Genomic DNA, 12,103 nt, shown 5'->3' with positions numbered 1-12,103 from the left:
TTCGCCACACTTTCACCATGTAAGCAATGAAGAACGACTCGTGGAATACATGTGCGCCGCAGCCTAGGTGCTGCCGGTACGCTGGGGAACCAACAATTATCGCTCGCATCTGTCCACGCCAGTCTCCGAAAGGAATGGTGGAGGTTTGCTGGTTGCCACCTGCGTGTCAGCTAGCGTGGGCTGTTGGGAGGAGCATCCGCAGTCACTGCCTGGAGTAATCTGACTGGGCTACTGCTTTGGTGACTGGTCTGTCGCAGTGGTGTGCTGCCTGAGCAGCAGCATCAACTTCCTCGTTGCTATTGCAATGTGCGAGAAAAGCCAGTGGAGGGACAGGTGCATGCCGCTATCTTTGATGTCAGTCAGTTTGGCATGCAGCAGTGCCACATTCATGCCTGCTTGGTCTGGTCGGAGCAGTGCTTCTAGAGCTGGTCGGGAGTCGCACAGAATCGCCACGGGTAGCGTGAGTTACGTGGCAGTGAGGTGGTGAGTTGCCAAGTGAAGGAGACTGGCCAATTCAGCTGCAGTAAAAGGGAAGTCGACACCGTACGGTTGTCCCAGTTGATAATATGATGCAGGCAGCCGTGGCTGAATGGAGGCTCTCCGAATGGACGCGTCCGTGAACACCACGAGGTGCCCCCAAAGCCTGTCATAGAGTTTCGCCACGGCTACCTGGTGAAGCTCGCACGCTGGTGTCTGCCGTTTTTACTAGCAGACGCTGCCTGCATCAGTCTGTGCAATGGAGTGGCTGGCGCCGAGTCGGATTTGCGAGGAGGTGCGTCTATAAAGTGCTCCGCAATAAAAAATGAACACTGAAGTCTCTGGCATAATCTTGAAGACCAAAATGAAGCTGTAGCAAGACTTGAAAACCTGTTTTAAGTGTGACTATTGTCATTTGGAGCCACGTGTAATTTGCCCATGGTATCCTGTATCAGGATTCGGGGTGCTGGGTATAATGATGGACTCACTTGGCATCTGAGGATGGCAGAAATAGCTTCGCTCGCTTACCTCATCTCTTTAATGGTGCAGAGCTCCAAGCGGACCCTGCGCTCCAATGACATTCAAGTGCCCAACAGTGGACTGCTCGACACGGAGCTTGACCTTTCCTTCTCCCTTCAGGTGAGCACCACTTGCGTATTCACTGCACTCAAGGGTGCAGGCACAAATGCATGGTATTCAAAGCAGTGATGATCCAGCTGCGCCATTTGTGCCAGTTTGCTACAATTCCATATTCCTGCGCCTTGCTGCGCATATATGACTGCGAATTGCGCCAACTGAGTCAAAGTTCACTAGTCCGCCTTTTTACATGGCATGGGAGAGTTTATGGTGGAAAACTATTTTTGGTCGCAACAAACACGATTAGAGCTTTTCCATGATGCTGCCGATACCCTCTACTTGCTCCATTGCGCGATGCGCTTTTAGATGCGATGTATCTTTATTTATTTATTTATTGCATAATGCCCCTAAAGGCTCTTGACGAGGGTGTTACATAGGAGGACATGTATAACAGTAAATTCTCAAAGTAACGAAGTGAAAGTCATGGTAAAAAGTACAGTCCTGACAATTGGCTGGTATACATTCGGTAAGAAAACAACAACAATGGCAAAGAAATAAATGCAAACTACAACATACTTTGAAATTAGTAAGTGAAGTAACTAGACACAAGTGGTGAAAGGCTAGAAGTGCAAGCACAGAAGGCAGTTACAAAATGCCTTCTCAAACAGGGTACATGAAATACACGAAATCTGCAAGGAAGGACACAGAGATAACAAAAGGGATACACTATATAAAAAAAAGAAACCACGTAGGACACCACATTTAGGTAATTCGCTCAGTGTGTAGAATAACTTGAAATTTCGTGGTGTTTTTTCGGTAGCTGCGTGAGATGGTAAATGGTTCTATTCAATGACAGTTCTTGGTATTAAAGAATTAGCGAAAAGATGAGTGTGACATATGGCTCGTTTGATTTTGTACTGGTGATCACAGCGAGGAAAAATGACTGCAGGGTGCTGAAAAATATTGTCAGAAAAATTGTATGATGGTATATTTTATGAAAAAGTGAAAGGCGAGCTGCTTAGTGATGATGGCATAATGGTTGAAGTTCAGCGCAATCGCTTAGTGCAGTGATGCTTGAATGACGTGAGTAATCTGAAAAAAATAAAACGCACAGCATGGTTTTGCAAGGATTCAATATTTTGAATAAGATAGGCTTGAACCTGGGTCCCAAATAGCTGAAGCGTATTTGATTGTAGGTCTAAGAAAAGTCAAGTAGGCGAGCTTACGTATATAGGGAGGGGCATTTTTTAGCGAATGTTTGATAAGACTGAGTGAAAGATTAACTGAAGCAAGGGTGACGTTAATATGATAACTTCACGCGAGATCTCATTGAAAGTAAACACCAACGTATATATAACTACTTCTAAAAGCTAATTCGGTATTACTTAAGACAAAAGATGTTGGTATGCTAGTTTTGTGTAGGGTACATGACATTAGCTTGGTTTTGGATTCATTAAGGGTCACGAACGATGAGGTACACCAAGTAGTATTATTGACAAGGTCGGATTGAAGGAGCTCGTGATCGGCATTACTAGATATATTACGGTATTGTACACAATCATCTGCGAATAGTCTAATATGGGAGGACACGCAATTATGCAAATCAATAATATAGTAGATTAGAAAAAGCAAGAGACCTAAAACACTACCCTGGGGGACAGCTGATGTTACGTTCACATATTAAGAATGAGAGTTATTGACGACTATGTACTGTTTTCTGTGCGAAATAAATTCTTTAATCCACGAAATAACATTGGGGTGAATGATTTGTTGGGTTAGTTTTAGTATAGGTCTGATGGGGAACGCTATTAAAAGCTTTTGAATAATCGAGAAAGACAGCATCAACTTGAAAACCTGAGTCTAGTTAGGAGTGCAGGTCATGTACAAAACCGGCGAGCTGAGTGTCACAATAACATCCATTGCGGAAACCGTGCTGATTTTTAAAGATGATGGTGTGTTCCTCAAGACAGTTGATGATTTGAGTGTGAATGATATGTTCCAGTAGTTTGCAGACTGTATTAGTTAAAGGGATTGGGCAAAAGTGTAGCACTACAGAGCGACCACCGGACTTAAAAATGGGAATAACTCTGGCCACTCGCCAGTCCTGAGGAATGATACGAGTTGATAAGGATTGGGAGAAAAGGGCACACAAAATGAATGAGTGGCTTAGTGAGATATTTTTCAGTATCTTGTTCTTAACCCTTGATGAGCAACTGTGGAAGAGAGCTTAAGTATATTTAATAATGAGTAAACTCCTTGTTCGCTGATGCTTAGTTCAAGCATAGATACAGCAGTACAATTACTTATGGGAGGGCTGGACTTTAAGTTGTCACGTGTAAAAGCGGAGGAGAAAGCATCATTAAGTAATTGAGCACCTTCATAGTCGGACGCAATGTCTCCATTTGGATTAGTAAGGGCGATTTCAGGATGGCTGTGTGGGTTGAGAACACGCCAAAAACGTCCCTGGTTATTTGCAAGAAGAGAGAAAAGTCATTACCAAAAAAAGAGCGTTGTGTTGTTTTTAACAAAGCTTGGTATGCTTTTTCAAACAATTGGTAGCGTTTCCATGAATGCGATAGACAGTTTTTATCAGCGCTCCTATACAGATGTTTTTTTTTTATTATTGGGACAAATCAAATTGAAACAAATCAAATTGATAAGTGGGCTCTTTAACCACTTCCAGTTTTCTACGAATTTTAATAAATAAGCGGTTAAGAATACATTAGAAAAAGTTGATAACTCAGAATTGATTATATCGAAGTTAGCTTTCTGGTAACATCGTATAATTTTGTTCATAGTGTGACATTTGATAGGTAAAACTGAAAGCTTGCCGATTATGATGTCGTGATCTGACAAACCATCCACTTGGGACAAAGCAACACAAATTTCGGGATTATTAGTTAGAATAAGGTCAAGGAATATTTGCAGGTGAAACCACCTTACGTGTCGGACTAGTAATGAGCTGCGTTAAAGAAAAGTTGAGACAGGTTTGAAGAAAGTGGTGCTCTTCTGTTAGAGATCGAGAAGCAGATAAAATCGGCCAATTAATTCCAGGAAAGTTAAAATCGCCGAAAGTCAGGAGGACATAGGAAAGCGATCAACAAGAACATAGAGAATTTTTTGGAATTCTTCAGAAAAAGTGGCGCTCATGTTAGGTAGTTGATAATATACACCAATCAACAAATGGTTAAAGCCACAATTCACAGTCATCTATAAGCATTCTAAAAAAGTGCCACTTGGAACATTTGATGATATAAACTATTTTTTAACTGCCAAAAGAACGCCACCACTTTTTTTCTGCTTAGGATCACAGTGAAAATTGTAAACGAGGACCAACTGTTCAAAATATGCGCGTCTGACACGGTGTCGCCAAGCCATGTCTCACTAAGTAATACTAAGGGCACTGAGCATGAATCTATGATGGATGATAAGGCAATAGATTTTGAGAGCACACTTCTGATATTTGTAAATAAGAAGGTGATACTGCCATCGCATGTATGTTTGATCTTAGCTGATGCAGATTGAGTGGAACGGCAGAGTGAAGTTGAGCTGCGTGTGCGTCAATTGCTAATGGACCATGATACACATGTTGCATGATCAGCTTTGGAGTTCCACTTGTACATGTCACTGTTAAGTAGCTTGGCGAATACAAGACGTTTTCTTATCTCCTTGGAATATTGTAAAAGCTTGCGATGTTTCACTCTCATGCCCTCAGAAAAGTCACGTGAAATACTAAAGGCAGTGTTTTTCAATTTGAAACCATGACCTAGGACTGTCTCGATTTCCTTGTCGTTTAAAAATTTAGTGATTATAGGTCGGGTTTTGCCCGAGGAAAAGGGCCCTAACCGATGAGCCCTGGCAACCGAAGAAACAGTTAGGCCTAGTTTGCTACTGCAGAAATACAACACAATTTTTTCGGATGTTTCCTTTTTTTCATTTTTATCAGTATCAGAAATTCTAAAAAACAATAGGTTGCATCTACGTGAGCGATTCTCCAAGTCGTTCACTTTGTCTTGAATTATTGAGATGTTATTCGAATGTGTAGTGGATGCGTCAACCGTAACGTCTTTCGATACTTTGACTTCATCATGTGTGTCATAATCTTATTAAGGTTATCGCTGTAGTTAAGCTAGGAGGTACAATCTATACGAGTTCTCACTTTGGCTTCCAACTCAGACAAGTGCCGAGAAACTGCCTCGAGGTCCTTTTTCAAGGTCTCGTGAAGCTGCATTGCTTAATAACGCTCTCTACAATATTGGCACAGTTGGCCTCAGGTCTTGAAACAGTGCAAACAACGAGCTCAAGTTTCTCTTCTTGGGATTTAGTCATGGCTCTGGGGTTCAGCTCTACGTTGTCACAAACAAAAGATCCCACAGATATGTCACAAACAAACAAAAATGCTTAGAAGTGCCAGGTGGCCACGACGCTACAATGAGACATACATCATTATCACAATAGCTGGAAACATCGTACAGATTGGCTTGCAGATGCATCAAACGTGAGTTCGACAATCTGTGTGAAGCGATGCCGTGGCCTGTGTAATCAGCGGGGTGCACTTGCTTTTGTACAAAATGGTCAGCTGACATGGCTCCCTGTTATCAGCCTGTGGATGCTGCCTGGCCCTCCAATGGAATGGAAGAACTTGCTGTGCTTGAAATAAAGGCAGCAAGTACTATCCACCTTGTCCACACAGGCGTGCAAATCAGCAGACTCATCCACCGGGGATCCGTCCCAAGTGACTGGGTCCGCAGTGAAATTTCTAATCAACAGCAGAACTTTCCAACCAACAATGATCTGTGTGTGGTGCCTTCAGATAAAGAGGGAGGTTTCGCATTGCTTAGCAAAAGCCAGTTTTTTGAAAAAGCGCCGTTCTGTGTTTGATAAGTTTACCGGTATCAATTTGCAAAAAGTGAAAGCAAGAGCAAAGCGCCTATGCCGAGAACTTAACTTGCTAGGTTTAGTAAAGAAAGTGGATAAATGCGATAAACTTTCACTGGATTTATTTTTTTCAGCTAAAACGTGTAAACCTGATGTACCTTTTAGAGTTATAGTATCTGAGTGTGCTTCTTGAAAAAAGAATGTAGGAGTGTTTTTGCAAGATAAGCTGAAACTTTTCACCTATAATGACCCATTTTTAATTAAGAAGTCGGACTAAGTTATCGAATTTTTCCGACAAGAGTGTCAAACAGGTCTCATGGCATTTTCAGTAGATGTAAAAGATCTTTACTATTCTTTACCTCATAACGTGTTGCTCACTTGTATTAAAGAATGCATTGACCAGTTCAATGGACTGTCATTTTAGAAAAGTACAGGAATGAGTGCGCACAGTTTTCTAGACTTATTGGGCATGTATATCAGCTCATAATATGTAGAGTGGAATGACAATGTGTATCTTCAGGAAAAGGGCGTGTCGATTGGGTCGTGTCTGGGCCCACTTTTGAACAATTTGTTGTTGGTGAAGTTGAACAGGGTTGTTAATCAAGAATTAATCAGCACTGCAATGAAGAAAGTGTTAAAGTTTGTCGATGCGCTTTTAGTAATAGTGAAGTGTGATCCGCAAGGTTTTGTGTCTCAGGCCACTAATGTGTCGTCGCTCTTTATGAAATGCCTTGATTCGCTTATATTGACCCATAAAATGCCGGAAAACTCGTCCATCAGGTTTTTTCACTTTAGGCTTACATTTAGGGCTGAACACACCTGCTGGGCATATGAGCCACTCGCGGCAAAACCGCTGCTGCCGTACACGTCGGCTCATAGCAAACTTGCCAAAAAAGGCATAGTGAGTGTGTGTTTCACTAATGCAATTGAACGTTCTTGTGTTCATTCAATGGAAGCCAGCTTCCACAATTGGGTTGCTAGGCTTAAGTCAGCTGGGTATCCTGAGCCAGTCTTTGTATATAATGCGGGGCTGAAAGTATCCGTAGAAAACAGAAAGCTAGAGATGGCCAAAGAAATGGTGCAGTAGGACGAGATAACAGCAGCTACGAAAAATTAGAAGAAAAAATAGCTGTTGTCCCTTACATGCATCAGGTCACCAACCGCCTGAAAAAGTAGAGCAACGCATGGGAGTGCGTGTAGTTTCCTCTGCACCACACAAGCTTTCTCAGCTAGTTTGGCTGACATGCGCCGCTAGCCACAAGAAACAGCCGTGCAAAAAAAAAAAAAACGCACGGAAACCTTATTGGTAATTGGATTAGCAACGTTGTTTACATGGTCATACTTTCGTGCTGTGATATTGGGCAAACTGGAAGATGCCATAACGACAGATTGCGTGAGCATGCGTGCAATTTTTGCAGGGCAATGATGGTTTTCTGGCCCAGCATGTCACTAGATGTGGCTGTGAAGTTTAGTTCGACAACACAGTTGCACTTAAACACAAAAATGAGTGCTCAAGGATTATAATTGAAGCTGCATACATAGCGCGTGAACTATTGACTTGCATCAGCAAACCATCACTAGCTCTGTCTGATAAGGAACTAGCATTTTTGGACAGTCACAGATGCCATAGGAGTTAAGTAATCACTCCAAGGCACAGTAGACAGCGGTAAGGTGGGGCTGACATACATAGTATATTATCGGTCTTGTTATTTTGGTTAGCGATTTGGTCTTATCGTATATACCACGACACTGTTTCATCTGTCAGTGTACATTTCACAGCTTTCCGAAAAAACTTTCCGTTGGTAGTAAGTGCTTGTCCGTGTCTACGTAGTGCGCTTTTATTTCAAACAATCATGATTATCATGTTTGGACGTGTCATTTCCTTTCGTCGTCTATTCACATAACGTGATACCAGATTTGTTATATGTGGAGCTAGTGAAACAGCTGCGGGGGTGCTATGAGCATAGCCTATAGTCATGTTATACATGACTCGCATGTCAAGAATATTATGCTTCGATGGTTCATTTACCTTTGTTGTCTATTCAGGTCACGTGATACCAAATTTCGCATATGTGGAGCTAGCAAAACGGCCTCGAGCACGCTAGGAGTGTAGCATGTAGTCACGTTTGTGATGACTCACATGTCAAGATTATCATGTTTGAACGTGTCATTTACCTTCGTCATCTATTCACGTCACATGATACCAAATTTGGCATACGTGGAGCTAGTGAAACGGCCACGAGTGATCTATGAGCGTAGTATGTAGTCATGTTTTACATGATACTCATGTCATGGTTATAATGTTTAGATGTGTCACTTACCTTCTTCATCCGTTTGCGTCATGTAATACGAAGTTTGGTATACGTGAAAGTCGTGAGTGCATCATGAATGCGGCATGTAGTCATGTTTCTACATGACACGCATCTCATGATTATTATGTTTGCACTAGTCGTATACGTTCATCATTCAATTACGTCCCGTAATACCGAATTTGGTGCATGTGAAGCTAGCGAAAGGACCACAAGCACACCATGAGCATGGCGTTTAGTCACGACTTTCATGACATGCGTGTCATGATATCCACGTTAGGGTCTGTCACTTATGTTCGCGATGCAGCCATGTCATAGCATACCAGTTTTGCAATGTGTCATGTGAACGAAACCACCACAAGAGCAGCAAGATCAAGAAATTTAAATCATGACATTCATGGCATACATGTCATGATTTTCATGTTATGACTAGTGACTTATGCTTTTTATGCAGTCATGTTATATCATACCAATTTTGGTATCAATACCACTATCAAAACGGCCAAGAGAGCTAAAAGTCTGGCTGACTCAAAGTCTCACCAAAGTTTGTTAAGATTTAAAGCAATGGTACAGTGGGGTTCGAACTTGGGTCTGCTGCATGCCAGCCCAGTATTTTATCAGTGAGCCACGCCACTGTTTGGAACTTGTTTTTTTGGCCCTAGGCAGGCTTGATGTCAGCACAGGAATTGTGTTCTTGTGAGTGTTAAAGCATTTTAGAACATCAAAAGATCAGTCAGGCATTACACAATGGGAATTGCTCAACGACTGGGTCATCCAATGCTCCAACTCATTAGAAAATTTGTTCTTGATTACCTATTAACTGTGGGCATAATTATTCACCGTCAGCCACTGCATAAAATGTTGCACAAAATTTGTAACAAGTGTGTAGTGGATGCCATGCTTCTCCAAAGAAGTATGAAGGGTAGCATAGTGAATGCAGGCCTACTACACAGAATTTATGAATATTTATGGTGTAGTGGGTACCCAGCAGTGTGTGTGTAGCATCCCAAAGAGTGTTTAGAAAAGGCACTGAAATGCTGCTCTGCTAGCTTTTGCTGTGACTGTGTTGCACGTACTGCGCAGGCCTGGCGTTTTTTTCGCCCTCGGTGGTGCCTGAGCCGCCTGCTTTTTTCCCATCTTTCACTTCGTTTTTGCTTCTGCTGTTGTTGGCGGCTCGCTCGTATATTGAAAAAAGTGCTTCCCTAAGTTGTGATGTGTATTGGCGCCGATACGATTCTTGCGTTTACTGCAAGCCTTTGTATACCAGCTTGCAAGCAGTCTCGCTACATATTATTCACCCCCCCCCCCCCTTTTTTTTTGCAATACTGTCTTCCCCTGCGTACACAAATGGGTACCATTGCCTGAAATTCGATCGCAAAGATTGTAAGCTAGCGGAGCACACATTCGTACACGGTCAACTGTGTGTGCGATGAACTCCTCTACAAAATCAACTTTACAGAGAGATAGAATATACTTTTGAAAGCATTGGTTTGGGTAGCCAGCCAAAGCTGGCGATCTCGCGTAACCAAGACGGGGTCTATCGAAATCTTGGCGTGACGATTCGCTAAGTTGTCATTTTAGCATTAACGCATTTAAGCTTAAGCAATATTAAAACATCATTTGTTTAAGCATGTACTCGTATAAAGAATGCCTGCTTATTCACCCAAGTAAACACTACCTGTTTTCTTGTCACAAGAAGCACTAACTTCCTATTAAGTGACGGTAGTAAAATGCTGATTAGTGGAACTTGCTAGTTTGCTAAGTAGTTCGTAAATAGTGCTGATGTGAATAATAATTAATACACTACTGAGTTTTAATTCATGGGCATTTTGTATGTGCATGTACAGTACCATTTACTATTATAAAGAACACACTAATGAGCACCTGTCCTACTGCAGCCCCCATGATTGCAAGTAGACGCAAGAACACAGTTCTTGGATGATACTAATCTTTCAAAAGGAGACAGAACAGTAAACTACAAGTAGTCATGGGGAAATCTAACCCACTATGCTTTTGTCAGAGAGCGAAATCCAGACATGGTGCACTCGGAAGCGTTCCCTTTAACAGTGGACCTGTCTGTATACTGGCACATCAAGATGATCGATTGATTGTTACGTAGGATTTAACGTCCCAAAACCACCCTATGATTATGAGAGATGTTGTGGTGGAGGGCTCCAGAAATTTTGACCACCTGGGGTTCTTTAACGTGCGCCCAAATCTGAGCACACAGGCCTACAGCGTTTTTGCCTCCATCGGAAATGCAGCCGCTGCAGTCGGCATTCGGTCCCGCGACCTGCGGGTCAGCAGCTGAGTACCTTAGCCACTAGACCACTACGGCAGGGCGGCACACATCAAGATGAATCAGTTACAGAAGTATACATAGAGCAATAAGCAAAGTGCAATTGTGTACGTAGTATAATATGGTGGCCACTAACTGCTTTATGTAATTACCATGGCAAGTACGCATGACATCAACATACATAGAGGTATGAACGAATCACAGACGAAGAAATACACGCAAACGCACATATAGAATATGAAAACTTAGGGGGTATTGTGTGCTGGAGCAGCCATTTGAAGGCTATTTATGCTTCTACTTTAGAATGACCTATTGTGTACTGGTTAACAGCCTTAGAATTTAAGAAAAATAATGGACATTTTTTACACATCATCATCTGCCCTTTTATATATGTGTCATCACTTAGCCCAAATTTTTTTTTTTAGTGATCGACAAGACTAAGATAAGGCGAAGTTTTTCTTCAGAATTGCAGGATTACTGCTAAGTATACAGTGGTGTTCATGAGAGATCTAGCAATGTATGTGGCTTAGCAGTTACCTAGTTAAAAAGACTAAGAAAGCATTCCTGGTTATTAACGGCACAAGTTTCAAGCTTTACCAGCTGCTGACTATAGTAAGGAGGTGCCCTCAAGGGAGAAAAGTACACTCTAAACAACTTAACGCATGCGTTGGCAACTGTTTACCAACTTTTTTTTTAAGATTGTGTAGACCATGCAAATGCCATAGGTAGCAGGAGAACTGCCCCTATGGGAACTAAGTGGGTCATACTGCACGAAATAAGCTAGTATTCATCAACCGTGGTAATGTTTTTAGCCTAGTTTTGCTGTTCTTATGCATCCAATGACATCAGCTTTATGTTGTTACAATCATTCTTAGCTCGATAAATCTATCAAGATGCGCATTTCTGACATCGAGGAATAGTATGAATGGAAGTTACCTGCCAGGCCATTCCTGGAGTGGGAATGGGCTAAGATTGTTGTAGCAAAATAGCAGCGAAGCAAAAAAACTTTTAAAGGATGACGACAGAGAGTCAACACATCTTTTCAGTAAGAACGCATCACGAAGATTGGCTTATTTTACAGTATGTACACCACTCTCGTTGAAAGGGAAAGGGAGAGCTAAAAAGCATGCAGAGAAACACAAGTGTACATATAGTTAGTTTCCTCTGCACCCCGCACGTGCAACGTTTTCCAGCAACTTGGCTAACTAACACAGTTGGTCCCTGTGGCCTTGAGCCTTTCGTCTGCAGTAGTCGTGTAGCTTGTAAAGGCACGCCGACTCAGGGGACATGCTCCCCTCTTGCTGGACCACATGTCTCCTTTGAAAAGTGCCGCTGCTACAGCAGCCGGGAAACTCGTTTTCCCGGAGTTGCCCTCTTTCGTGACTTTTATCCGCTGGTCGTTTATTATCGTTCCTCAGAAGCGACAGTTTCCCATTTTGCGACAAATACAACAGATTTTTTTTCACCCCGAGGAATGGAAAGGAATGGAATTATGGCAAGTTGCAATTTCCCCGAATAGAATCTGAATGGAATGCAGGTGCCCATTCCGTCACACTGAGTGAGA

The 12,103-nt window shown here is 42.3% G+C and overlaps 1 protein-coding gene across 3 annotated transcripts in view; it reads left to right on the top strand.

The window, feature by feature from the left end:
* Positions 1-12,103, top strand: part of KrT95D (phosphofurin acidic cluster sorting protein KrT95D) — a 296,804-nt gene that overhangs the window by 50,980 nt on the left and 233,721 nt on the right. For 2 of the 3 annotated variants that reach the window (XM_075882410.1, XM_037418020.2), the window contains exon 3: positions 1,027-1,116. The exons of the other annotated variant lie outside the window; for it this stretch is intronic. In XM_075882410.1, coding sequence (XP_075738525.1) covers positions 1,027-1,116 — 90 coding nt within the window. The remainder of the gene's footprint in view (positions 1-1,026; positions 1,117-12,103) is intronic. 3 annotated transcript variants of the gene reach the window in all.

The sequence above is a fragment of the Rhipicephalus microplus genome, unplaced genomic scaffold (genome assembly GCF_043290135.1).
Source record: "Rhipicephalus microplus isolate Deutch F79 unplaced genomic scaffold, USDA_Rmic scaffold_12, whole genome shotgun sequence".
Classification (NCBI taxonomy): domain Eukaryota; kingdom Metazoa; phylum Arthropoda; class Arachnida; order Ixodida; family Ixodidae; genus Rhipicephalus; species Rhipicephalus microplus.
Note: the sequence above shows the minus strand (reverse complement) of the source record. Positions and strands in the feature narration are given on the sequence as shown.